We start from the raw sequence: 24,263 nt of genomic DNA on the forward strand, positions 1-24,263 counted from the left end.
AGGGGACATGCAGATGTAGGGACTCTGGCAGTAGCTGTCAGGGAGGGACGTCTCCACAGGAAACACCTGCAGCAGTATCCAAAAGCACTTTAAAAGCTCAGAGTGGCTATTCTGCTGAATAACTGAATATTCACAGAGCCAAGGTCCATGACCTTGAGCACAGCAGATCTTTTCTGCTGAATATGATCTTATTCCAAGTGAAGTCAAATTATTCTTCCCAGTCACCAAGAAAACCTCAAAGCTTTCAAACCACTTTGCCCTAAGAGATACCTCAAATCTGCTAAGGCAGTCCACAGGACGAGAGGACCATAGAATGAGCTTGAATTGCTTGGACGCTTAAAACTTTCCATTTTATACTGAATTCGATGCAACTAGGTTGCACGCCAAGTATAAAAAGGACTTTGATCTGAAGTAGGAAACACTGAAGGGCTGCTTCTGTGCCTTTGTTGAATCTTAGCTAGAAGAAGAATAAAGGATTTGTTTCAGTGAAGAGAATCACAGGCATGCCTGAGCCAGGGACATTCCATCTTGACCCATCTGCCCAGTCTTCCATTTTGTGTCCTTTCTGCTTTCAAGTAGTATGCCTTTTAATTAACCAAACAAGCAACTGCAAATGAGAGAAAAGGGGGAATTTGTCTTCAAATTGAAATACATGTGAAGGAAACACAAGCCAAAATTTATTAAAGGCTTTCGTGAGGAGGTTTTTAGTCAGCATTTGACTTGGTGAAAATCCTGAGCTGATTGTTCATTAAGGCGCGGCAGCAAGGCAAGCAAAAACCAGTCCTTTGTGCATTTGTCTGTTAGAAGAAGGAAGAGGAACTTACACACTGAAGATTTCAGCTTGTGGTGTATAGATGTGTCAACTTGTTAGACAGAGATGGGCCTGTCAAGGAGAGCTTGCTGATGGATGGGTGTCGGCGCCTCTCGTTAGCTATTTCAGGGACAGCTTTCATTCTGTATCTTTCTTTCTCTGTTTTATCCCAGGGCTCCCTTCCATGTATTTCCCTTTAGAGAAAACTGTCCTTGTTTTTGATGTCCCTAGTGAGATATTTAGCTTCCATATTCTCTTCATTGGCTTCAAGTTTTATTCTGACCAGCAGATAAAGAGCATGATTCAAGACAGGCTTCTAAGGATTTGGAACATCTGCTTTCTTTCAATGCTTGTGGTAGGTTTTGCCAGAAACACTTAAATCTTACATATTTTAATAATGAGAGTTCTGGAATTTGGCTGCATTTTTAATTAAAAAAAAACTGAAAGCAACTCAATTCATCCAATGTTTTTTAATATTTTTGGGAAAATGTGATTGAGTTGGTAGCAAGATACAATTCTACAATGCTTCTTAAGTGACGTTTCCTTCAGGAAGATACCCGATTTCACAATATCAGCATAGGTTTTAGTTTCCCGTACTACCTGAATGTGTAGAGTATTTATTCATGTGGTATTGGCCCTTAAAAGAAAATGGACTTTAAATCAGATGCTTCCAAAGGTCAATCTGATAATGTTCTTGAAGGGGAGAGAGGAAATGCTATTGTGTTCTCACTTTATAAGCTAAAATATGCTGACTACTTATTATTAATTTACTTAAGCGATATGCAAATGTACAGCAATACTGTATACAGATGGTCACAACTAAAGTGTAAATTATAGCTTAAAGAGCTGCAAGACTTTGGCACATATTATAACTAAATTAGAAGAGTTACAGAGACACTATTATTGCCCATTAAATATGTCTAGGTCATATTTCTCTTAGCCCTTGTTTCTCTACCATATCTGCACATTAGAATCACCTAGAGAATTTCTGAAAATCCCTATGCCTATGCCCACACACTGAACCAGTTAAATGAGTTTTGAGGTTGGGAACAGGGACCCAGGCATCCAATATTTTTCAGGGCTCTTTAAGGTGATTTTATGGTAATGCCAAGTTGAGGACCACTATGAATATTAAGCATTTTATTATATCACCTCAGCCTGATATACCTCATGAGCCAGTAATTAGCTTCTTGTCAATATGCTTATATGTATCCGATTTATGGGTTTTCTTTATTGTAAAGCAATATAGTTTTTTTTCCCCCGCATCATGGGCAATACTACCAATTTAAAATAAAATGCACTGTCCATTTTTAAAAAGGAGTATCTGAACATTTGGGTCAGAGCCTTTCATTATAATACTATATATCAAAAGAGACTGCAAACTTTGAAGGTTGGTGTCGACAAGCTTAACATAGTGCAAATATGATGAAGTAGTTAAGATAATTATTACACTTTTTAATTGTAAGCTGAAAAAATAATAATAATATTGTTTGGTGATATGAAAGCTATAAAACTTTAATTTTGTGTATTTTCTCTAGGAGTTACAAAAACTAGGTATCTAAGAAAGCAATTAAATTAGGATTGTATGTCACGGTGCGGGGAAAAAAAAAAAAAGACAGACTGGCCTATATTCTCAAAATGAATTTTCTTTTCTCTGAAACTGTGAAGGTGTCCATTCAAACCTATCCAAAATAGCTTTAGAAATGCCACAGAATGTAGTAGAAGGAACTCAGGATTCAGTCCAGGGATCCAAATTCTGGTAGGAAGCTAAACAGTTTTTGCCAACTCTTTTAAGTTCTCTGGGCCTTACTTAGTTTTTCTGTTTGTAAAATGCAGAGGCTGAATGAAATCAGTGTTTTTCAAAGGCAAATGGTGAACCATTATTAGATTATGAAATCAATTTAGAGCAATTCTTATTTCTATAAAACACAGAAGAGTACATTGCAGGTAGCAAAGTTGGTATATTATATGTGAATCCTGGGTACTTGGGAAGAAATTTTTGAAAGACCTTGAATTAGAAGGTCTCTTTAAATTTTATAGCTTTATAAATTGTTCATGGGAAAGGCATGCAGTATGGGGAATGGAGGTAGAGGCATCTTACTTCAAGCATGGGACATAAAATACATCACATATTCTTGTTGTATAGTATCAAGGCAAATAAACTTTAGAAAGAAAAGACTTGTTCTAACAGGGTATTTGGTTCACTCACTAGTAGAAAAGGCAGGAAAAAAGCATTTATAGCCTGTGAATGTGGAAATGTGTCCCATCCTTGAGATCAGAGAATGGTCACTGTAAGAAGTGAATGGATTCACTGTGAATTATAACTACGGTTTCAAGAGGTGGTATTATTCAGTCTGGCCAGAACGTTCTCTTACCAAATCACTTTCGTACTAAAAATGAGAATGTGCTTTGATTTTTGGTTGTTTCATTTGTATTTTGTCTCACAGTTTGTGCTCACTGTTTGTTGGGAAATGAGAAGCTAAGGAAGCAAGGGAGGCCCAGGTCTTTACAAAAAAATATTGAGTTTCAAGTTACATTGTATACTGGAAGTAATTAATCCTAATAAAGTGTTAAGGAACACCAATCCAGTCCTATCAAAGTAAGACTTATGGGGATGGGTGCAAGAAATATGCTTTTCTTCCCTGGGTGGCTCAGTCAGTTAAGCACCTGCCTCTGACTCTGGTCATGATCTGGGGTCCTGGGATCAAGTCTGCATCAGGCTCCTAAGTCTGCTTCTCTCTCTATCTCTCCCTCTGCCCTTCCCCCCTGCAAGGGCTCTCTCTTTCTCTCTCTCAAATAAATAAATAAAATCTTTTTTAAAAAAGAACTATGCTTTTTTAAAAGTTTTCCCAGATGGGTCTGATGACCAGCCCTGTTTGGGATCAACTGGTGTAGAAACCCAGCTTCTTATCCCAAGTTTGACTATCCCTAGCTATAGGCACTAGAGAAAATCTCATAACATTTATAGGTCTCCCTCTTTAAACTCCAACGTTTATAACTTTTTTTTTTTGAGGGGATAGAGTTTGGAAAAGGGAAAAGAGAGAGTAAGGGGCGGGGGGCAGAGGGAGAGGGAAAGAGAATCTTCAGCAGGCTACAAACCCAGTGCAGAGCCTGATGCGGGCCTTGATCTCACCACCCTGAGATCATGACTTGAGCTGAAATCGAGAGTTGGATGCTTAACCAACTGAGTCACCCAGGCTCTCCTAAAGTTTACAATTCTGTGACTCACTGAGATTTCTGATGAAGTTTCAGAGTGCAAATAAAGTTAGTCACAAATCAACCAATGTCCACTTTTTTTTTTCTAACATTGGACTTGAAGACCTAAGTTTATATCGAAGGTAAAATGAAAAAGGAAATTGTAATAATTATTCATCTCCTAAGAAGGACATTCTTTTCTTTTAGCTGAAGTGTATAGTTTACAAATAATGTTACCTTCATTTCAGGTTTATAATGTAGTGATTCAATTTCTTTATACATTATGTTATGCTCACCATAAGTGTAGCTACCATCTGTCACCATATAACAGTTATACTACTATTAACTGTATTCACTATGCTATACCCTCACTGCCAGTGATTCATTCATTTCATAGGTGGAAGCCTGTGTCTCCCACTCTGGAAGGGTGCTCCTTTAATATTAGGTTACAAGACCAACTGGTTGATAATGTCAGGTGCTAATGGATGAGTCTTCTCACAATGTCCATGTTTTATAACCTGGCCATTCCTCCCCTCTGATCATAAGTCTGATGTGGAGCAAAGACTTCTGACCAACACAAACTGAACTAATCACAGTTAATCCCCTTTGGAGAGTTTAGAACTTGAAAGGTGTTACTTTGGGTCTGGGGTTCACTGTTGTTGAGTTATATATCTGATACAATCCCAGGAAAGTTGTATCTTCCCTGTGCTCCTTTTCCAAAACTTTGTGATTCAATGATTCCTTTATTCTGTGAGCTACTTCCAAAATCTCTCCTCTAAATTCTGTGTGTTTGCATTTAGGCTAGAACTCTGCTGGTATTGGGAAGAGAATAAAGTCCTAAGAAATTCATTGTACTTAATGAACTAACTTCTCTCCTATATATCTAGAAAGATGCTAGTTTTATAGCATCGTTGTGAGAATTGAGAAAATAGTATTCAAATCAGATGTAGAACCTGGGGTGAGAAGTGTTGAACTAAACAGTGTAGATTTACGGTGTTTTCAACACAGATATGATAGATGGGATGAAGAGAGTTTATGGAAAAATCAGTATATAGTTAATATTAATTCTATAATCATTATATTACAGATCCTCATTTTTAAGAAATCTGAAACTGTGGTGTGATAGCATGACTACAGTCATTCTACTGAAGAAAACTCATACTCGGTTACATTTACTTACCCAGGTTTATGTAGCTCTGACCACAAAATGAGGAACTGAACCCAGGGCTCCTAACTCCAAATTAAGGGCTCTATCCATAAAAAAATTTATATATATTAATACTAGTTATTATTGATTCTTCAATACTTTTCTTCAAGAAGTATGCATACTCCTAAATTAATTAATATAAACTTGTAGTAAGTCATATAAACTTTCTCTTAAAATATTTTATTTTTCCAGGGATTGAACTCATATGGAAAAGTACCTTAAGCTTTGGGGCGAATTATCAAACACATTCTTTTAACACCCCAGCTTACATAGGACTAGAAAATCTGTTGAAGGTGTTCTTTTTGAGCTAAGGAAGAAAAGTGATCAGAATAGAAAGTTTATTTCTGATAGTGTGAATAGAACACCTTTCCATGACCCTTTGTTTTTCTAAATTTTTTAGTCCTTACAGAATAAGAAGACAACTAGCTCTAGAAGCCCAAAGAGACTGAGGTTGCTATAGAAAGTTCCTTTTAAAAGTAGCAGCCATCAAAACTTTTTTTTTAAAAGATTTTATTTATTTATTTGACCGACAGAGAGATCACAAGTAGTCAGAGAGGCAGGCAGAGAGAGAGAGGAGGAAGCAGGCTTCCTGCTGAGCAGAGAGCCCGATTCGGGGCTCGATCCCAGGACCCTGAGATCATGACCTGAGCTGAAGGCAGAGGCTTTTAACCCACTGAGCCACCCAGGTGCCCCATCAAAACTCTTTAAAGACATTTTAACTCTAGAATGTTGCCTGATTTTGACAGCAGGAAAGCAATAGAGTTTGGCACAGAGTTGGGGCTCCGTAAATGTTTATTGAATGAATCATTGAAACAGTGACTCAATAAATCAAGAATGTTATAGAACCACAGGATTTTAGAATTGAGAGAAACACTGGAAAGCTCTTAGTCCAGCTCTGTGACGTTGCCAGGAAGGAAAATGAGGTGTGTGGAGGCTAAGGAGGAGGCCAGGGAAAGACAGCTGAAACGTGGCCAAGTGGAAACCACTGTACCAGGTCTCCTGATTCTTACCCCAATGTGCTTCCCTGAGAGAATGAAAAATAAAAATAACTAAAAATCACGAACACCACATGAGATCATTTTGCAAGTCATCTAGGTACAAACCTGATTAAAAGGATAAACCATCAACAGAGACAGTTTTTTCTTCCTTTACCCCTTTTTTATTATTTCCATCTCTTTCTTATTCCATGAACCTTAGCTAACCAAATTTTTCCTGGAATTAGGTTGTGAGGCATAATGATACTCTGGTTAATAAAAGAACTGGTAAAAAGCTAATTTTTTTAACGGACAGAGAGTCTTTTGAAAATGTAGTAGTTACTTTATTTTTTTAAGATTTTATTTTTATTTATGAGAGAGAGAGGTTGGGGAAAGGAGCAGAGGGAGAGAGACAAGCAGATGCTGAGCTGAGCTTGGAACCTGATGAGGGCTCCATCTCATGACCCTGAGATCATGACCTGAGCTGAAACCAAGAGTCAAATGTTTAACTGACTGAGCAACCTAGGTGTCCCTGCTGTAGTTACTTTAATAATAATGTTAATAGTAATTAACAAATGATTCCCCACCATATACCAGGTATGACTGTGTACACAATTGCATGTTCAAGAGATATCTTCCTCATAGAATTATTGACTAGAGTCCCCTGAGACAAAAAAATATAAGTAATCTCCACTGTAAAGTGAACCTCTAAACACTGGCCAGTTTTCTCCCTCAGCATTTACTATGACACAGCAAAACTGACCCTCTCACCACTCCTAACACATTGTCCACCTCCCACCTTACCTGTCCACCTAAACATTAAGGGATGGGGCAGATAGGTGAAAAAAGAGTCACTAGGTCATAGGTACTCTGAAAATGTACTGTTCAAGGAGAAGTGTGCTCCCTTTGTCCAGCCTAACTGGGGGAAGAGACTACTATAGAACCTGATTATTCAAAAAAGGGAAGGTTAGTATTCTACATTCCTGATGCATGGCAGTGTATGCTTCAAACTTGCTGATCTGCCCTGTGCTTTTCTGAGGAGGGAAGAAGGGAACTGGCAAAGTAGAAAGAGTTCACAAAGAAAGTATATCCTATGCTCTCAGCATTTGGTGTAGCCAGGATACCTAAGATTCTGCGGCTCGAACAGACACTCCATGTAGGCTGAGGCTTGAGCCATCTGGCCAGGATTACTCACAAGAAGGCCACTTTCTGGGCCAGAGGACTGATCTCTAGATCTAGCTCTAGCTCTAGCTCTAGCTTTGTCTCTGTCTCTGTCTCCTTCCCCCTTTTCTCCCTCCCTCTCCTTTTCTTGTTCATGCTCTCTCCCTAGCTCTCTCTCTCTCTCTCTACCTTTCTTAATACTTAGAAAATTCAAGAAGGACAAAGTCTTTTTTTTTTAAGATTTTATTTATTTATTTGACAGACAAAGATCACAAGTAGGCAGAGATGCAGGCAAAGAGAGGGGGAAGCAGGTTCCCTGCTGAGCAGAGATTACTGATGTGGGGCTCAATCCCAGGACCCTGAGATCATGACCTGAGCTGAAGGCAGAGGCTTAAACCACTGAGCCACCCAGGTACCCCAAGAAGGACAAAGTCTTAAGGCAGAAGATAAGAAGATGCCTAGCACCATACCACATCCCACCTCCCTTCTCCCTCAACTATGAGAAGAGGGTTGAAATTTACATCAACTTTTTGGTTAAAATTATAAATTAGCCTGAATTTTTGATAACCAATAGTGACCAGAAATTCAGTGATTCTGGCCAAGATAATAAGATATGGAGAAAAAAAAGTGACTGTTTTTCCATAAATACGTAAATACTCTCTTTCATATTTATGTATGCCGTAGGTTGCGACTCTTTAATAAACTCATTAAACATACATTATATTTTTTAATCCTCACAACTACCCTGTCAGATAGGTCCTCCATTTACTGATGAGAAAACATTTTATTGTCTCCATTTACTGATAAAAGAACTGAGATTTTAAGGTGATCAGTTATTTATCCAAGTATTCACAGTGTGAGAGTAGAACTCAAACCCCAGTGAGTATAACTCCATGACCCATGTCCCTATGGTCCAAAACATCATAAATGTTGGTCTCATTACTACCACTTCCATCTACACCCATAGTCCAATCTCCATACAGAAGCCAGACATATCTTTTTTAGAACATACATATCAGATCATACCACTCCTCAGACTACAATACTCCAGTGGTTTCTCATTGTACATGGAATAAAATCTGAAAGTTTGACGAAGATCAAGAATGCCCTACATGACCTAGCCCCAGATCCCATCTCATTCCATGTCCCCCCTTCTTTCACTATGCTCAACGCTCACTGAATTTTTCTCCATTTCTGAAATAAACCAAGTTATTTCTTTTTTCCCCCTCATTTCAGGAAGTTGCCCTTTTGAGTTTTTTGTCCTTGGAATATTCTTTGCCCAGATCTCCCCAAGGGGCTTCTCAGCACTCAGGTCTTAGTTTCAGCGTCATCTGCTGAGAGAGCTCCCCTGGCCACGTACATGGGTCATCCTGCCATCTTGCTCTCGCTAAGGTCTCTTGTGTGTTCAATGTCACTTGTTCAGGGTTTATCTCTTCCTCCCTCATTAGATGAAAGTGGAAACCCTGGAAATCCTGATGTATTTCTTATACTTAGAATAGTGCCTCCAAATTGTGGGCCCCATTTATGTAATTATGAAATGAATGATGCCTGAATAGATCATAATCTCCCTATTGATTCCATTTGCAGTACCAGACACTTTATGTGTGTGACTTTTGGGTTCAGCATTACTGTCTTAAGATCAAAGACATGCCGTGAGTTACTGGTATCCCTTCCCTTCCCCCTTATACAAAGAATGCTACCCTGCAATCCAAGTGTTTCTGGTTTGTACTGATCTTAGTGTATGCTGACTAACTACTTTGAATTAATTTTATAACAAGTTAGCAGTTTATCTTAAAATACACACATACACAATAAAGTAAAACAAATCAAAAACCTTAGCCAACCCTCCTCAGAAGCAGAGTTATGTAAGTACTTCCCTTCTCATCTCAGCTTCATTCTTCATTACACTTACCACATGTTTATTTACTCCCATCTCTACTTAAGACAGTGGGGATGCCAAGATAAGACACAGTTAGTGCTTTCTTTTAAGGAACTGTCATTCTGGTTTTAAATATAGTAGGCCATATTTAGTAGTACAAATTTCCCTCATTGATGGATATTGTTGACTTTAACATGTTCCAAGTTCACTCAACTGCAAAAAGTAGAAATGTGACAGCACAGCCCCATTCATTTTCATTGAGTTGGATCACATCTAGAATGAATGACAATTTGTTTTCAGTTTCAGCAGTGGATGAACCAAGATATTTCTAGAGAGACATAAATGCAGTTGCATGAACCTCATTAAGTATATCCACTAATAAAGATGATTTACTAGACTGTATCAGGAGATATATACCCCTCAGATTTATTCAGAAGAGTAGTTCTAAGTTCCCAAACCTACAGAGGATCCTATTGTATTATTGCCTAAAGGTGAAACACGTTGAGAATAAGAATTCAGAGATTACTCCAATGATTTAACAACCAGACTCTGCTGGGATGCATATTAAATAGATATTTGACACATATACACACTAATCAGATCTCTCTGATTCTTTTATTTCCCCCCAGTCTTTGGTTTTCTATTCAAAAGATGCAAAGTCGCTGATCTGGATGTTTATCCTTTAAGAGAAGTGTGATGATATCAAAATATTTTGTCTTTAATACTTAACTCAGACATGACAGACAACACACACACACACACAACCCTCTTACAATCCCTAAAAGATATTCTAAAGCACAGTAATCTAGAATTGGTTCTCACAATAGGACTTGGGCTTTAATGTTCATTGGGATCACCTGGGGGATCTCATTAAAATACAAATTCTTCATCCGTAGACTGAGGAGGGGTCCTGAGATTAACACTCCTTACAAGCTCCAAGTGATGCCTGATACTGTCCCTTAGGTCGCACTTTGGGTAGCAGGTGTTTAGATCATATTTTTTTAGGCATTTCCACTTTAACCAACACTTTGCTCTTCCTTATAAAGTTCTCCCCCCTCTGCTCTTGCCTTCCACAATTCCACAATTTCTGTCAGATTTTTAAAAATCACATTTTATAATGTGGAGCAGTTTGCCACATGACCAAAATATGTGGATATCCCAAAATATAGATTTTTAGAGTTAGAGGCAGGCACACTCTGATTCTAGTGAGAAAGTATTGTGTTTTAAATTGGCCACTCTTTGGAGAATGGTTATATAGATGAGCTGTTCACTATATATTGACTATGTTGGTAATAAAATGATTTCATACTTGAAATTATTTACTCCATGTCCATTTTATAAATGAGGATTATCTATAAATGTAGAATATCTGTAAATTTGCTGCAAATATAATTGTGTTCCTATAATTAAATATATAATTTACTTCTTTATGAGGTAATCATTAATTGACATCTAAAGAAATCATAAGTTCATGTAGAGATTCTTTGTAAAGTCTATAATTGCCAAACTATGTTTTTATTTTGATTGTTTTACTGATTCTGTCCGGGTTAAAATATGCTAGAGTCCAGTTGTCTTAGATTCAGTTGTTGCAAGTTGAGCCTGAGACAGGCCCTGAAATTGCAATATTGCACACCTGATGAATGCTGGAGTATCTGTTTATCACTGTCCCCGTGTATCATACGACCCATGCAGAACTGATTGGTTATCAGCCCAGACAGGCATAGAGTGGCTTTTGGTTCCCAGCACCTGCTGTTATTTAAGCAAATTCAAATCAGTTTCACAATAGGATTGGAAAATTGTACTAGAGTTTTGGACAGTGTCCTATTTTCTTTTATAAAAATGTGTTCATGTTTAAGCTGTATTTAATTTTTGTTCTTAATAAGAGACTCATTTCATGAAATTTCTGGGAAATGAGGAAGACCATGAGATTGGATTTAAGAGGCAAGAGTTATATTTTGATTCTGCACCAATTAAGTTATGCAACTATAATTTTATCTGTTGGGCCCTCATTCCCTTCATCCCTTCAATAAAGGTCTTGTGCTGAATAATATCTAGGTCTTCTTTATCTTTCATATTTAATCACCTCAAGTATATCATCATTAAGGCTGTGTCTCTTTTTTGGAGGGTTACCTGATAGATGCTTAACAACTTCTTTCTGGATTGGTTGCTTTGAAGTATACCTAAAGTGAATAAAATCTTGAGTGATGAGTATTTTATGAAGCTTGATTTCTTGCTGCAAATAATGGAAGTTGGCCTCAGAATTTACATAGATTGAATCATATTTGAGAATTTTGGAATGATTTGCAACATTGAATCAGGTAGAAAAATGTAAGGAAACTACTTTCCCTTTAAAGTAATGCTTGGGGAACCCAGCTAGCTCAATGGTTAAGTATCTGACTCTTGATTTTGGATCAGGTCATGATCTCAAGGTCATGATAATCAAGATCATGATATAAGGTTTGTGAGATCAAGCCCCATTGGGCTCCACGCTAGGCATGGAACCAGCTTAAGATTCTCTCTCTCCCTCTGCCCCTCCCCCACCAGTTTGCCCATGAATGCACTCTCTCTCTCTCTCTCAAAAAATAATCAAAATAAACAAAATAAAGTCATGCTATTTTTACTTATAGTGATCAACTGGTTGTTTTAATTTTTAAATAACAGGATTGTGGCAAATAAAATGATTCTATTTTCTGTTACGCTTCTTAGGGATAGGATTTAACCTGATGTGGTTTTTCAATAATCAGACTTTCCTTTTTCTGTTTTTCTAAACTTGCTTTGTCTTTAAAGTCAGTCAGGCTTATGATTTAATTTAATCATATAAACTTCTAGTGCATACATTTGTTTTAGTCAGGGATGTTTTTAGCACAGTATTCTTGTGTATTTGACTTGAAGAGCAATATAACAAATGAAGCAAGTCTCTCATTCAAATGTCTGTTTCTGTTCATTTTTTTTTCACATGTTAACTTTAGTTTCTAGTTTGTGTTGAACACAATCTTAGAATCATGTAAATAGAGTAGAACCTTAAAAACATGTGTTATTTGGGGTTGTGCATATGAAAAGCAAGACAATCAAGAACAATAATGTAGGAAATGTTTTGGCATGCATAAAAAGCCTCATCTAAGTGGGGTCAGGGTGACTTCTCTCTGCCCAAGTGCATCTTTGTCCTTAAGAGGTAGGGTCATTCCCTTACAGGTCCTTCAGTTAGTAGAAAAGCTCATTGAACTTGATAGATGTGGAAACATAGGGCCAAATTAATGAGATTTTTGCCCCATGCATAGGCTGTGTGAAGGGGCTCTATCCTAAGAATCAATTTCTCTGTGAACTTGGAAGTCATTTCAACTCTCTTTGTCTAGCATTCCTGTCTATAAAGTAGAAATTCTTGGTGTTAAAATCGATCCATTTTTACAGTTTAACCTTCAAAGATTGAAAACCTTATGTCATACCCAATTAAGTGGTTGTTATGTTTAAGTCCTTTTTGTGATACAAAATTGGTTTATTATCAAATGAAATGCTTTACCAATGGATAATTCTCTTAGAAACTCTTCATTATATTGACATATATTATCCCATAGCTTTTATGCTTTGATTCTATTTACACCCTGATTCTACACAAAATGGAGTTAACTAAGGGACATTCTTTCTGATATTTGAAGATGCTGTCATATATCCCCTCTTTTTTTTTTTCTTTAAGAGATCTTTCAGTATTTTCTTATATAATCTAGAAGCCTTTCATCATTCCAGCATATACTGAAACACATTCTAGTTTGACCAAGTAGGAGTATAATAGGTGTCAGTGGACCAGCACTAAACTACAAGATCATGCCATCCCTCCTCTAAGCACTTGCATGAATATAATCCATGCTTACATAGACTTTTTTGAGTGTTTCTATCATACAGTGGATTCATGTTCTAAATCCTTCAAAGATTTTGCTTTATTTGGTTTTATCTGTTGTGTCTGGAAAGTCATATCACCTCTATTATTTGTTCACTGGTGGTTTTGGACCAGAAAATAGGACTCGGGTTTATTCCCATCAAATTTAACGTTGTCAGAGCCAGCACATCCTGTCAGCATAACAAAAATTTGTAGAATTCCAAATTTTCCATTGTACCTTCCCTCAGAAAATTAGATGAGCAATAACTGTGTTTTTATCTAAATTATTGAAGGTATGAAAACTGAATAGGACTATAATCCTAATTATATGGATTATAATCCTAATTATAAGCCTAATTATATGGCATCCTAATCAATCTTTTCCTGCAATTGTATAGCAACACTAAAACAAATTGATATATAATTTTAGAAAACTGTTCCAATTTTCTCAGTTTATTTTTTAAATTGTCTCTCTATTATCAAAACATCTCTGTGATTATAAAACTTCCTTCATCTTGGCATTGACCCATCAATTAACACCTCTAGAATATGGTCCTTCAAACAACTATAATTGTATCTGTGCAGCCTATATATTTCTTTCTAAATGTTGTGAGGTTGCTCTGAAGAGCAAATAGCATTAAGGGATATTAATATGCATTGAGAAGTTTATTTTTGAGACATACTTGATATTATTACTATTGCTACTATTTTAGTTTTCAGTAATAAAATTAGCATGGATAGGAGTATTGTCTTGCTCATATCACCCTATTAACTGGGACAATAATACTATGCCAGATGAGTTTTTTCTCAATTATCCATATTATTTAAATTAGATTATTTAAATTATTTTATTGAAATACAGCAGAAGTACTGAGAAATGCACATATCGTAAGTGTACAGCTGTGTGATTTTTGCAGTCTGAGCACACCCATAACAAAAACCCAGATCGAAAACAGAACATTATTAAGCAGACTAAATATTCCAACTGAAAGACATAGGGTAACAGAATGGATTTAAAAAAAAAAAAAAGACCCATGTATATGTTCCTACAAGAGACTCATTTTAGACTGAAAGATACCTGCAGACTGAAAGTGAGAAGATGATGGTAAAACATCTACCATGCAAATGGTATCAAAAGAAAGCTGGAGTAGCAGTACTTATATTGGACAAAACAGTCTTTAAAACAAAGACTGTAACAGACAAGGAAGGATACTACGTAATAATAAAGGGGACAATATCAAGAAGATATAACAATTTTAAATATTTATGCACCCAACATAGGAGTATCCAAATACATAAAACAGTTAATAACAAGCACAAAGGAACTAATCAGTAATAATACTATAATAGTAGGGAACTTTAACATACCACTTACATCAATGGACAGTTCATCTATTCAGAACATCAACAAGGAAACAGTTGTTCTGAACGAGACACTGGAACAGATGAATTTAACAGATATATTTAGAACATTCCATCCTTTTCAAGTGCACATGGAACATTTTCCAGAATAAATCATATGTTAGCCCACAAAACAAACCTCAACAAATTCAAGAAGATCATACTCATACCATGCATCTTTGCTGACTACAATACTATAAACTAGAAGTTAACCATAAGAAAAAAATTTGGAAAGACCACAAATACATGAAGGTTACATAATATGCTACTAAACAATGAATTAGTCAACCACAACATCAAAGAAGAAATTTAAAAATTACATGGAAACAAATGAAAATGAAACCACAATAGTCCAAAAACTTTGTGTTGCAGCAAAAGCAGTTTTGTTTTTTTTTTAAGATTTTATTTATTTATTTGACAGACAGAGATCACAGTAGGCGGAGAGGCAGGCAGAGAGAGAGAGCAGGAAGCAGGCTCCCCGCTGAGCAGAGAGCCTGATGCCGGGGCTCGATCCCAGGACCCTGGGATCATGACCTGAGCCAAAGGCAGAGGCTTTAACCCACTGAGCCACCCAGGCGCCCCAGCAAAAGCAGTTTTAAGAGGGAAGTTTATAGCAATAGGAGCTACCTCAAGAAGAAAAAAAACCTCAAGGAGTCTTACCTTACACTTAAAGGAACTAGAAAAAGAACAACAAACAAAACCTAAAACCAGCAGAATGAAAGAAATAATAAATATTAGAACAGAAATAAATGTTGTAGAAATTTTTAAATGATAGAACAGATCAAAGAAACCAAGAGCAGTTTCTTTGAAAAAATCATTAAAATTGATAAACCTTAGCCACACTTATCAAGAAAAAAAAGTGAAAGAACTCAAATAAAATCACAAGTGAGAGAGGAGAAATAACAGCATACACCACAGAAAAACAAAGTATTACAAAACAATATTACATGCCAACAAATTAGACAACCTAGAAGAAATGGATAAATTTCTAGAAACATATAAAGTACCAAAACTGAAACTGGAGGAAATAGAAAATCTGAACAGACCAATTACTAGTAACACAGTTGAATCAGTAATCAAACTCCCAACAAACTGAAGTCCAGGACCAGATGGCTTCACAGGTGAATTTTACCAAACATTTAAAGAAGAGTTAATACCTATTCTTCTCAAACTAGTCCAAAAAATTTATTCTATGAAAGCCAGCATTACCTTGATACTAAAACAAGACACTACTAAAAAAGAGAATTACATAGGTCAATATCCCTGATGAACAGAGATAGAAAAATTCTCAATAAAATACTAGAAAATCTAATTCAACAATACATTTTAAGAAATTATTTACCACAATCAAGTGGGATATAGTTCCAGGATGCGAGAGTGGTCCAACATTTGCAAATCAATCAATGTGTTACATCACATCAGTAAGAGAAAGGATAAGAACCACATGATCATTTCAATTAACACAGAAAAAGCATTTGATAAAGTTCAACATCCATTTGTGATAAAAATTCTCAACAAAATAGAGTTAGAGGGAACATACCTCAACATAATAAAGATCCATGAAAACTCAGAGCTAACATCATCCTTAATTGGGAAAAACTGAGAGCTTTTCCCCTAAATTCAGGAACATGACAGGGACGTACACTCCCACCATTTATATTCAACATAGTTGTTGAAGTAGCTGTATCAGACAACAAAAAGAAATAAAAGAAATCCAGATCAGTAAGGAAGAAGTAAAATTTCACTACTTCCAGATGACTTGATGCTGTATTAGAACAGCAGAAAGACTCCACCAAAAAATTGCTAGAACTGATTTTAGTAAAATTACAGGATACATCAACATACATAAATATGTTGCATTTCTATAAACCAATAATAAAATAATAGAAAGAGAAATTAAGTAAACAATTCCATTTACAATTACACCCAAAAAAATAAGTTACCTTGGACTAAACCTAACCAAAGAGGTGAAAGACCTCTACTCTGAAAATGACAAAACGCTGTTAAAAGAAACTGAAGATGACACAAAGAAATGGAAAGACATTCCATGCTCAAGGATCAGTAGAACAAATACTGTTAAAATATCTATACTACCCAAAGCAATCTACTCATTTAATGTAATCCTTGTCAAAATACCAACAGTAGAGATTAGTTCTGCTTGTTTTTAAAAATTTTATATAATGGGAATCATAAGACATACTCTTAAGTCTGGCCATCTTTTTTTCTTCCTTCCTTCCTTCCTTCCTTCCTTCCTTCTTTCTTTCAGAGAGAGATGTGGTGAGGGCCAAGGGGGGAAGAACAAAGAATCTCAAGCAGGCCCCATGCCCAGTTTGGAGCCCAACATTGGGCTGGATCTGACAAACCCAAGATCATGACCTGAGCAGAAATCAAGAGTCAGATATTCAACTGACTGAGCCACGCAGGCACCTGGCATTTTTCTTTTTTTACTTAACCTTATTATTGTGAGATTTATCTATATTTTTGTTTGTAGTTGAAGATCATATATTTCCATTACTGTTCCTTTGTATAACTATAACTCAAATTATCCATTCGATAGATTGACATTTTGGTAGTGTTCGGCTTGAGGTTATTTTGCAGTCCTGCTACAAACGTGCTGGTATGTTATTCTGATCATCTTTGTGTGAATTTTTGTTGGATGTATACTTACAAGTGGAATTACTGGAAGATAGAGTATGCAGAGATCCAGCTTTTTTTTTTTTTTTTTTAAAGATTTTATTTACTTATTTGACAGACAGAGATCACAAGTAGGCAGAGAGGCAGGTAGAGAGAGAGAGAGAGGGAAGCAGGCTCCCCGCTGAGCAGAGAACCCGATGCGGGGCTCGATCCCAGGACCCCGAGATCATGACCTGAGCTGAAGGCAGAGGCTTTAACCACTGAGCCACCCAGGCGCCCCTGCAGAGATCCAGCTTTAAAAGATGTTGCCAAACAGTTTAAAAGTAGTTCCCACCAGTAATAATACGAGAGTTCTAGTTGTTCCATGTCTTCACCAACACTTGATATAATTTGTCTTTGTCATTTTATTCATCATAGTGGAATGTATTGATATTTTACTGTGGTTTTAAGTTGATTTCTCTGAAGACAAAGCTGAACATCTTTTCGTATGGATATCCTGTTATCATGGAAAGTCTGTTTATGGTTTGCCTGTTTTTTTCTGATTTGTCTAGTTTTTTTCTTATTGGTTTGTATAAATTCTTTACATACCCTGGACATAATTATTTCTTGCTATATGTATTGCTGTAAATCTAATTTCTTTCTCTCTTTCATTCTTTCATAAATTACTGCCTGGGTTTTCTTCTAGGACTTTAATGGTTTTAGGTCTTATATTTAAGTCTTTAATCCATTTTGAGTTTATTTTTGTGTATGATATAAGAAAGTGGTCTGGTTTCATTCTTTAGCATGTAGCTGTCCAGTTTTCCCATCATCATTTGTTGAAGACACTTTTTTCCCATTGTATATTCTTGCTTCCATTGTAATAGATTAATTGATCATATAAGCATAATTTATTTCTGGGCTTTCTATCCTGTTCTGTTGATCTGTGTGTCTACTTTTCTGCCAGTACCATATTGTTTTGATTATTACAGCTTTGTAGTATATCTTGAAATCTGGGATTGTGTTACCGCCAGCTTTGTTCTTCTTTCTCAAGATTGCTTTGGCTATTTGGATCTTTTGTGGGTCCATATAAATTTTAGTTTTGTAAAAAATGTTGTTGGTATTTCATTTCTTTTTGATGTTTATTGTTTTAGCACATATTGGAAATGCACAAAATATTCAGGACTTGTATTTTAAAATGGAAAGAGACCCATTCTTTACATGTTCAACAGGAAAGCATAAATAATTACTATGCTGCTTCTTACTTGCATATGACATAGCACAAAACTTAATGACAAAGATTATACAGCAACATACAAAGAGTTGGAGGAAGTATAATCCTCTTGTCTTGTAAAAAATAGAATGATTTATGCATTTTTATATAGAATACATATTCTTTCATAAAAAATAGCAAAAATATTTTTCCTGTTTAGATTCATGTCTCATTTATGGCTTTTAGAGGTAATGATATGTACTACGTTGAATTTTTCCAAGACTTATGTAGTTGCCTTTAATGCAATTTGAATTACCTAAATTTTTTAATTAAACAATACAAAATGTGTGATATTTTCATTTTTAAGTAATAGAAACATCATGGTGTTAAATGTCATCAACACACATAAAACTTCAAAGGTTGCCATCTAGTGAATTGCAAACTCTTTTTACTATTTTTCCTTTTGGGTTTGCTACATTATCTGGCAAAGGAATCCTTTGTCAAGATGCATTGTGAATTATGCTGATTTGAAATGACATTAGGTCAGTTGGATAAAATGCTACAGCCTTTTAAATAAACCAAACCTCTTTACATCATCCCCAAACTTTGTTATTCTGTTATTGAGTTATTTGAGGGTAGTCAGAGGCTGGGTGCCTGGGTGGCTCAGATGGTTAAGTGTCTGCCTTCAGCTAGGGTCATCAACCCGGGGTCCTGGGATCGAGTCCTGCATTGGGCTCCCTGCTCAGCGGGGAGCCTGCTTCCCCCGCCCCCTCCTCTGCTCCCCTTGCTTGTGCTCTTTCACTCTCTCTCTCTCTCTCAAATAACTAAATGAAATCTTTAAAAAAATAAAAATAAAGGTAGTCAGAGGCTGAGTTCTTGTCTGCTTCTGTTCCTGGCACACTTTCTGAACTTGATAGTCATTTAAACTTAATGGGTCTGAAATGTTTTTTCTCCAAATTTGAATTTAAATTACAGGTAGTTAACACACAGTGCAATATTAGCTTCAAATGTAGAATTTAGTGATTCATCACTTACATACAACACCTGGTGTTTATCACAAGTGCCCTCCTTGACACCCACCACCCATTTAACCCATGCCACCTCCCCTGTAACATTCCTCAGTTTGTTCTCTATAGTTAAGAGTGTTTCTTGGTTCACTTTCTTAATAATGTAAATTAAAGGGTTAGGCCAGAGAAGGGTCTCCAAAACTTTATGTGGCTTAGAGACCTATTCTAAGTACTCAGTGGGGATGAAAATTCTGCAAATATCATCTTCAGATAAATGGACTTACCATATATGAACTGGAATTCATGTGACTACCTATCATTTAAGGACCAGAACAATGAGCAGAGAGAAGTGATTTGAAAACAATTGTAAATGTTATTCCTATTGATTATGGCAACCATGTTCTAAGGACTGAAACCTTTACAAGATGAGAAATTCCCATGGGATTATATAATGCCAAATAGGACTTTACTGTAGTTGGTCAATTTTCATCTCATTAGCCCTCTTGGCAGCAGTAAGTAAGAATTACTTTATATCCATGGCTTTTCCAAGCCTGGAATTTTTCTCTTTTATTTTCATTTTTTGCCAATTTCAGGGTTACGACATGGGATTTGAACATAATCTGGTTTTTGCCTTTCCCAGAAGACTGATAGGATTGAGCATCTTTTCATTTATTCTGTGAAATTACTGTGCTTTTCTTTTGCCTGCTTTCCCCTTGTTCATCTGGTTTCATATTGATTTATCAAAGTGCTTTACATACCTTGGATTGTAGTCCTTTTTAAATAGTATGATATAAAAATATTTTGGGGGTGCCTGGATGGGTCAGCTAGTTAAGCATCTCCCTTTGGCTCAGGTCATGATCCCAGGGTCCCTGGATCAAGCCCCACATCGGGCTTCCTGCTCAGCGGGGAGTCTGCTTCTCCCTCTTCCCGTCACTCCATTTGTGCTCTCTCTCTCTCTCTCAGATAAGTAAAATCTTTAAAAACTTATTTTCTTCCAATTTTTTATATAGATTCTTACTCTCTTTGTGATATTATTTATGAACAGGTGTTCCCAATTTTAATGTGGGTGAATGTATTGATATTTTATTAGTACCTTTTATGCCTATTTAATAAATCATTCCATAATTCAGTATCTTACTTTGTCTTACAAAAAATTTACAGATTTACCTCAGTAATTTATATCCTTGGTGCATGAGGAATTGATTTTTATAGATGATGTAGAGATTTAATTTTCCTTTTTTCATATAGATAACCAGTTGTCCCAGCACCATTTATCGACAAATCTATACTCTGCTCACTTAACTGCAATGCCTGACTTGATATAAATCGTTTTCATATAGGCTTAGGTTTATTTTTAGTTTCATTATTTTTATCCCCCCTTTTAAAATTTATCCTAGTGTATTAATCTTCATTACCATCATTTTCTAATAAATGGGCACCTTTACATAAGAAAGTTCCTTCATCTTCTTTCTCTGGCATAGGTTGGCTATTTTGGGCTCTTTGTTTTCCCAAAGAACTCATGGAATCAGCTTTTCACATTCATTTTAAAGTTTCATTTAGATTTCTAATGGAATTTCATGAAATCTATAGATCTGTTTGTATATGTGTAAAACACTGTCCCAGTACATAGAACCCTGCAGTCTTTCTGAAATATATTATTAAACCCAATACTTTTCTGAAGATTATTTTGGTCTTTCAGTTCACACAATAATATTTACTAATATGATTTTGTCGCTTATAATCTTTTTTTTTTTAGATTTTTTATTTATTTATTTGACAGACAGAGATCACAAGTAGGCAGAGAGGCAGGCAGAGAGAGAGGGAGGAGGAAGCAGACTCCCTGCGGAGCAGAGAGCCCGATGTGGGGCTCCATCCCAGGACTCTGGGATCATGACCTGAGCCGAAGGCAGAGGTTTTAACCCACTGAGCCACCCAGGCACCCCTTGTCACTTATAATCTTTATAATGCTCATATATTTTCCCTATTTTCCTATATTACCTAGGGCTTCAAGGACAGTATATTGATAGTAGGTGTCCTTGTTCTGATCTTAAAGATAATATTCTTGATTTCACAATAAAGTTGATATATGCTATTTGTTTTAGATTATTTATCACATTTATTACATCAGACAGGCAAGAAGGAAAACATCTATCACTCCTAATGCCTACCAACTTTGCCAGATATCTGTACATGCATTATCTCATTTTATCTGGGAAGACTGGTATAACAAACCATTTTCAGAAACTGAGATTTGAAAAGATGCTTAATTGCCTCCCAGTGCAGTTAGCAAGTAGCCAAGCTAGTATCTAATTTCATATTTCGATCTATTTTCTTTCCCCCTCATATATATATTTAAAAATATTTAGTTGTGCTAACTCCCAATATCAAGCCACTTGCCATATTGAACTGACCGGGGAAGTAGACACATGGACTGTCATCTTTCAGAGACAGGAATGGAATCAGGTTTGGCCACTTCATTATCCCTAAAGGCTAGTACTGGGCTTAACAGTTGGGAGGTACTCAACCAATATTTTGACTGTATGAATGGGAAGGGCCCTCTAGTTTGGCTTGTATTGTCCTTGCTATGATTGTGCCTCAGAATGTGATGGATTTGGCTTGACCACTAGTCATCACTAATAACTTACTGGTAGGCGGTGACTTTTCTCGGGCTCACACCATTATGAAAGTCTCTAGGTGCTCATTGTTTAACTTCGTGCCATGCCTTGCCTACTTCTAGCCACTTATGGCATCATCTACATCCAGAGTCAGGTCATCTGGTACTGGTGATCTGAGACCTCAATTTGAGCTCTGGTTCAAGGACATGAGTTATTTCACAATCAAATGAAACAGGCCTGAGGTAAAAACCTTTTGCCAAGGGTAAGCCCCTTTTTGGCATGAGCCCTCCTGTGGACATGGTAGAGATGCTATATTCCCAGTAAAACAGATTAAGATTCCCCAGTATCATTTAAAATTCTGTTTGTAGTTTATCAGAAGCTGATTCTAGACCATACTGTTTCATTTTTCTTGGCACAATACCATCATTGCCTAGGAAATTGAGGAAACTTTTGGCTTACACTTTTCCTTTGGTTAAACTCAATCAGTGGGAAAGGATTGCTCTTTCCAAATACCCACATTTTGGGTTGATCTGTCTGACATCTTGTGGGATCCACATTGTTGCTCGTAAATATGGTAAAGACAGATATATAGAAATGTTGAGGCTTCATTTACATGCTATTCCCATGATGATGTGCTGGAATTTTTACCAGTCTCATAAAAGCCAACCCTACCATCTGCTTGGTGAGATCAGGGAATGAATCAACAATCCAGCAGGCTCCATTAAGCTTGCTATCACTGCTCCCTCCATCCAGGGAGAGAACAAACCAAAAAGAAAAAAAAAATGCACATGCTCTGTAGGAGATCTATTTACTCCCAGACCGAATTCTTTTTTTTTTCTTTCCCCTTACCAGATAATTTGTTATGGTTTCTCAGTGATGAAAATATTTGTCTCTTTGCTGAGAAGATCTTTGAATATAAATGTCTCACTGAAAATTAAAATAACGCCTCAGTTGGATGGAGAGAATGTTGCAAACACATTGGAACCCATTGTTACCAGCAGAGTAGAACCATCCAATATGCATTTATGGTACCTGATTCATGCCCTGGAGATATCACAGAGCTGCTTTCTCAGATCAGAGCTCTTGCAGTGATACTTAAAAATTAATTGAATTTTCAAGAATGTCAGCTTTAGCTATTGCAGTTGATGGCCCAATAGCTGAGGAGGTTTATTAAAAAAAATATACTGCCACCTACAGTACCATTTGATTCTGTTTGATGGGGCTCTTGTAATGAATGTTAACTAAACAGAGTTAATTTGGGGGGATGATTAATTTTCTTTCTGTTAAGGTCTGCTGATCTATGTAGTATATTTCTTTACTTACGCATGTATGTATCTGTTTCCCCCTAGGAAAAGAAGAATATATTGCCACTTTCAAGGGATCTGAATACTTCTGCTATGACTTGTCTCAAAACCCCATTCAAAGCAGCAGCGATGAAATAACGCTGTCCTTTAAAACTCTTCAGAGGAATGGACTGATGCTTCATACTGGGAAATCGGCTGATTATGTCAATCTTGCCCTGAAAAATGGAGCTGTCTCTCTGGTCATTAATTTGGGATCAGGGGCCTTTGAAGCACTAGTGGAGCCCGTGAATGGAAAGTTTAATGATAATGCCTGGCATGATGTGAAAGTCACCAGGAATCTGCGTCAGGTAACAGCGCAGCGGATAAGAGAGTTTCTGGCTTTGTTTCTCACTACAGCTGTGTGTGTGGTACTTGAAAACCCTAACAACATGATATAGGGCTCCTCAGAGTCGCTTACAAATTAGCTTTTTCTTCTTCTAAGATGAATCTTCCTGCCATACTTGAGCAGGGGCATATCTAGAAAGTTCTGGGGGCCCAAAGTCTATTTTGATACAGAGCATATGACAGTTTCCCAGAGGGCTGCAAGGATATCCCTGCGACCTGCCCTTCCTGTGATGTGTGTGATTTTGTTGTGTTTTTTTTTATTATTATTTTTTGTTTGTTTGATTTTAAATTATAGTTTTCATGGTGATCATTTGGAAGCATGCACATTGGGGTCATTAAATCACAGTTCCTTTTTTGTAGTAAAAAAAATCAGTGTGTTTGTGATTTGGGATTGTATCAATCCCTGCTCCCTCTCCACTCCCACCTCTGAAATAGGGACAAGAAAAGCCCCTGAGGCAGAAAGAATGACTTTGGGGGCCTATACATCTCCTAAAGAGTCTGTTTACGAAGACTTTGTTTTTATTTTTAGCAAAGATACTTTAAATCCCAAATGACTCTGGAGAGACCAGTTCATCTTCTAGGTGCCCATTTCTACTTGGTTGTATTAAAAAAAAAAAAAAAAAATTCTTGC

General features: G+C 36.6%; 1 protein-coding gene and 1 long non-coding RNA gene across 29 annotated transcripts in view; one reads left to right on the forward strand and one right to left on the reverse strand.

Moving 5' to 3' along the window:
* Window positions 1-24,263, forward strand: part of NRXN1 (neurexin 1) — a 1,204,011-nt gene that overhangs the window by 444,685 nt on the left and 735,063 nt on the right. For all 28 annotated transcript variants that reach the window (XM_047745932.1, XM_047745934.1, XM_047745950.1 and 25 more), the window contains one exon: window positions 23,294-23,595. In XM_047745932.1, coding sequence (XP_047601888.1) covers window positions 23,294-23,595 — 302 coding nt within the window. The remainder of the gene's footprint in view (window positions 1-23,293; window positions 23,596-24,263) is intronic.
* LOC125109203 (uncharacterized) overlaps window positions 345-24,263 on the reverse strand; it is a 25,684-nt gene continuing 1,765 nt past the window's right edge. The window contains exons 2-4 of the long non-coding RNA XR_007130150.1: window positions 9,261-9,500; window positions 5,187-5,256; window positions 345-607 (exon numbers count right to left, since the gene is read on the reverse strand). This is a non-coding gene — a long non-coding RNA (uncharacterized LOC125109203). The remainder of the gene's footprint in view (window positions 608-5,186; window positions 5,257-9,260; window positions 9,501-24,263) is intronic.

Source organism: Lutra lutra, chromosome 9 (assembly GCF_902655055.1).
Source record: "Lutra lutra chromosome 9, mLutLut1.2, whole genome shotgun sequence".
NCBI lineage: Eukaryota > Metazoa > Chordata > Mammalia > Carnivora > Mustelidae > Lutra > Lutra lutra.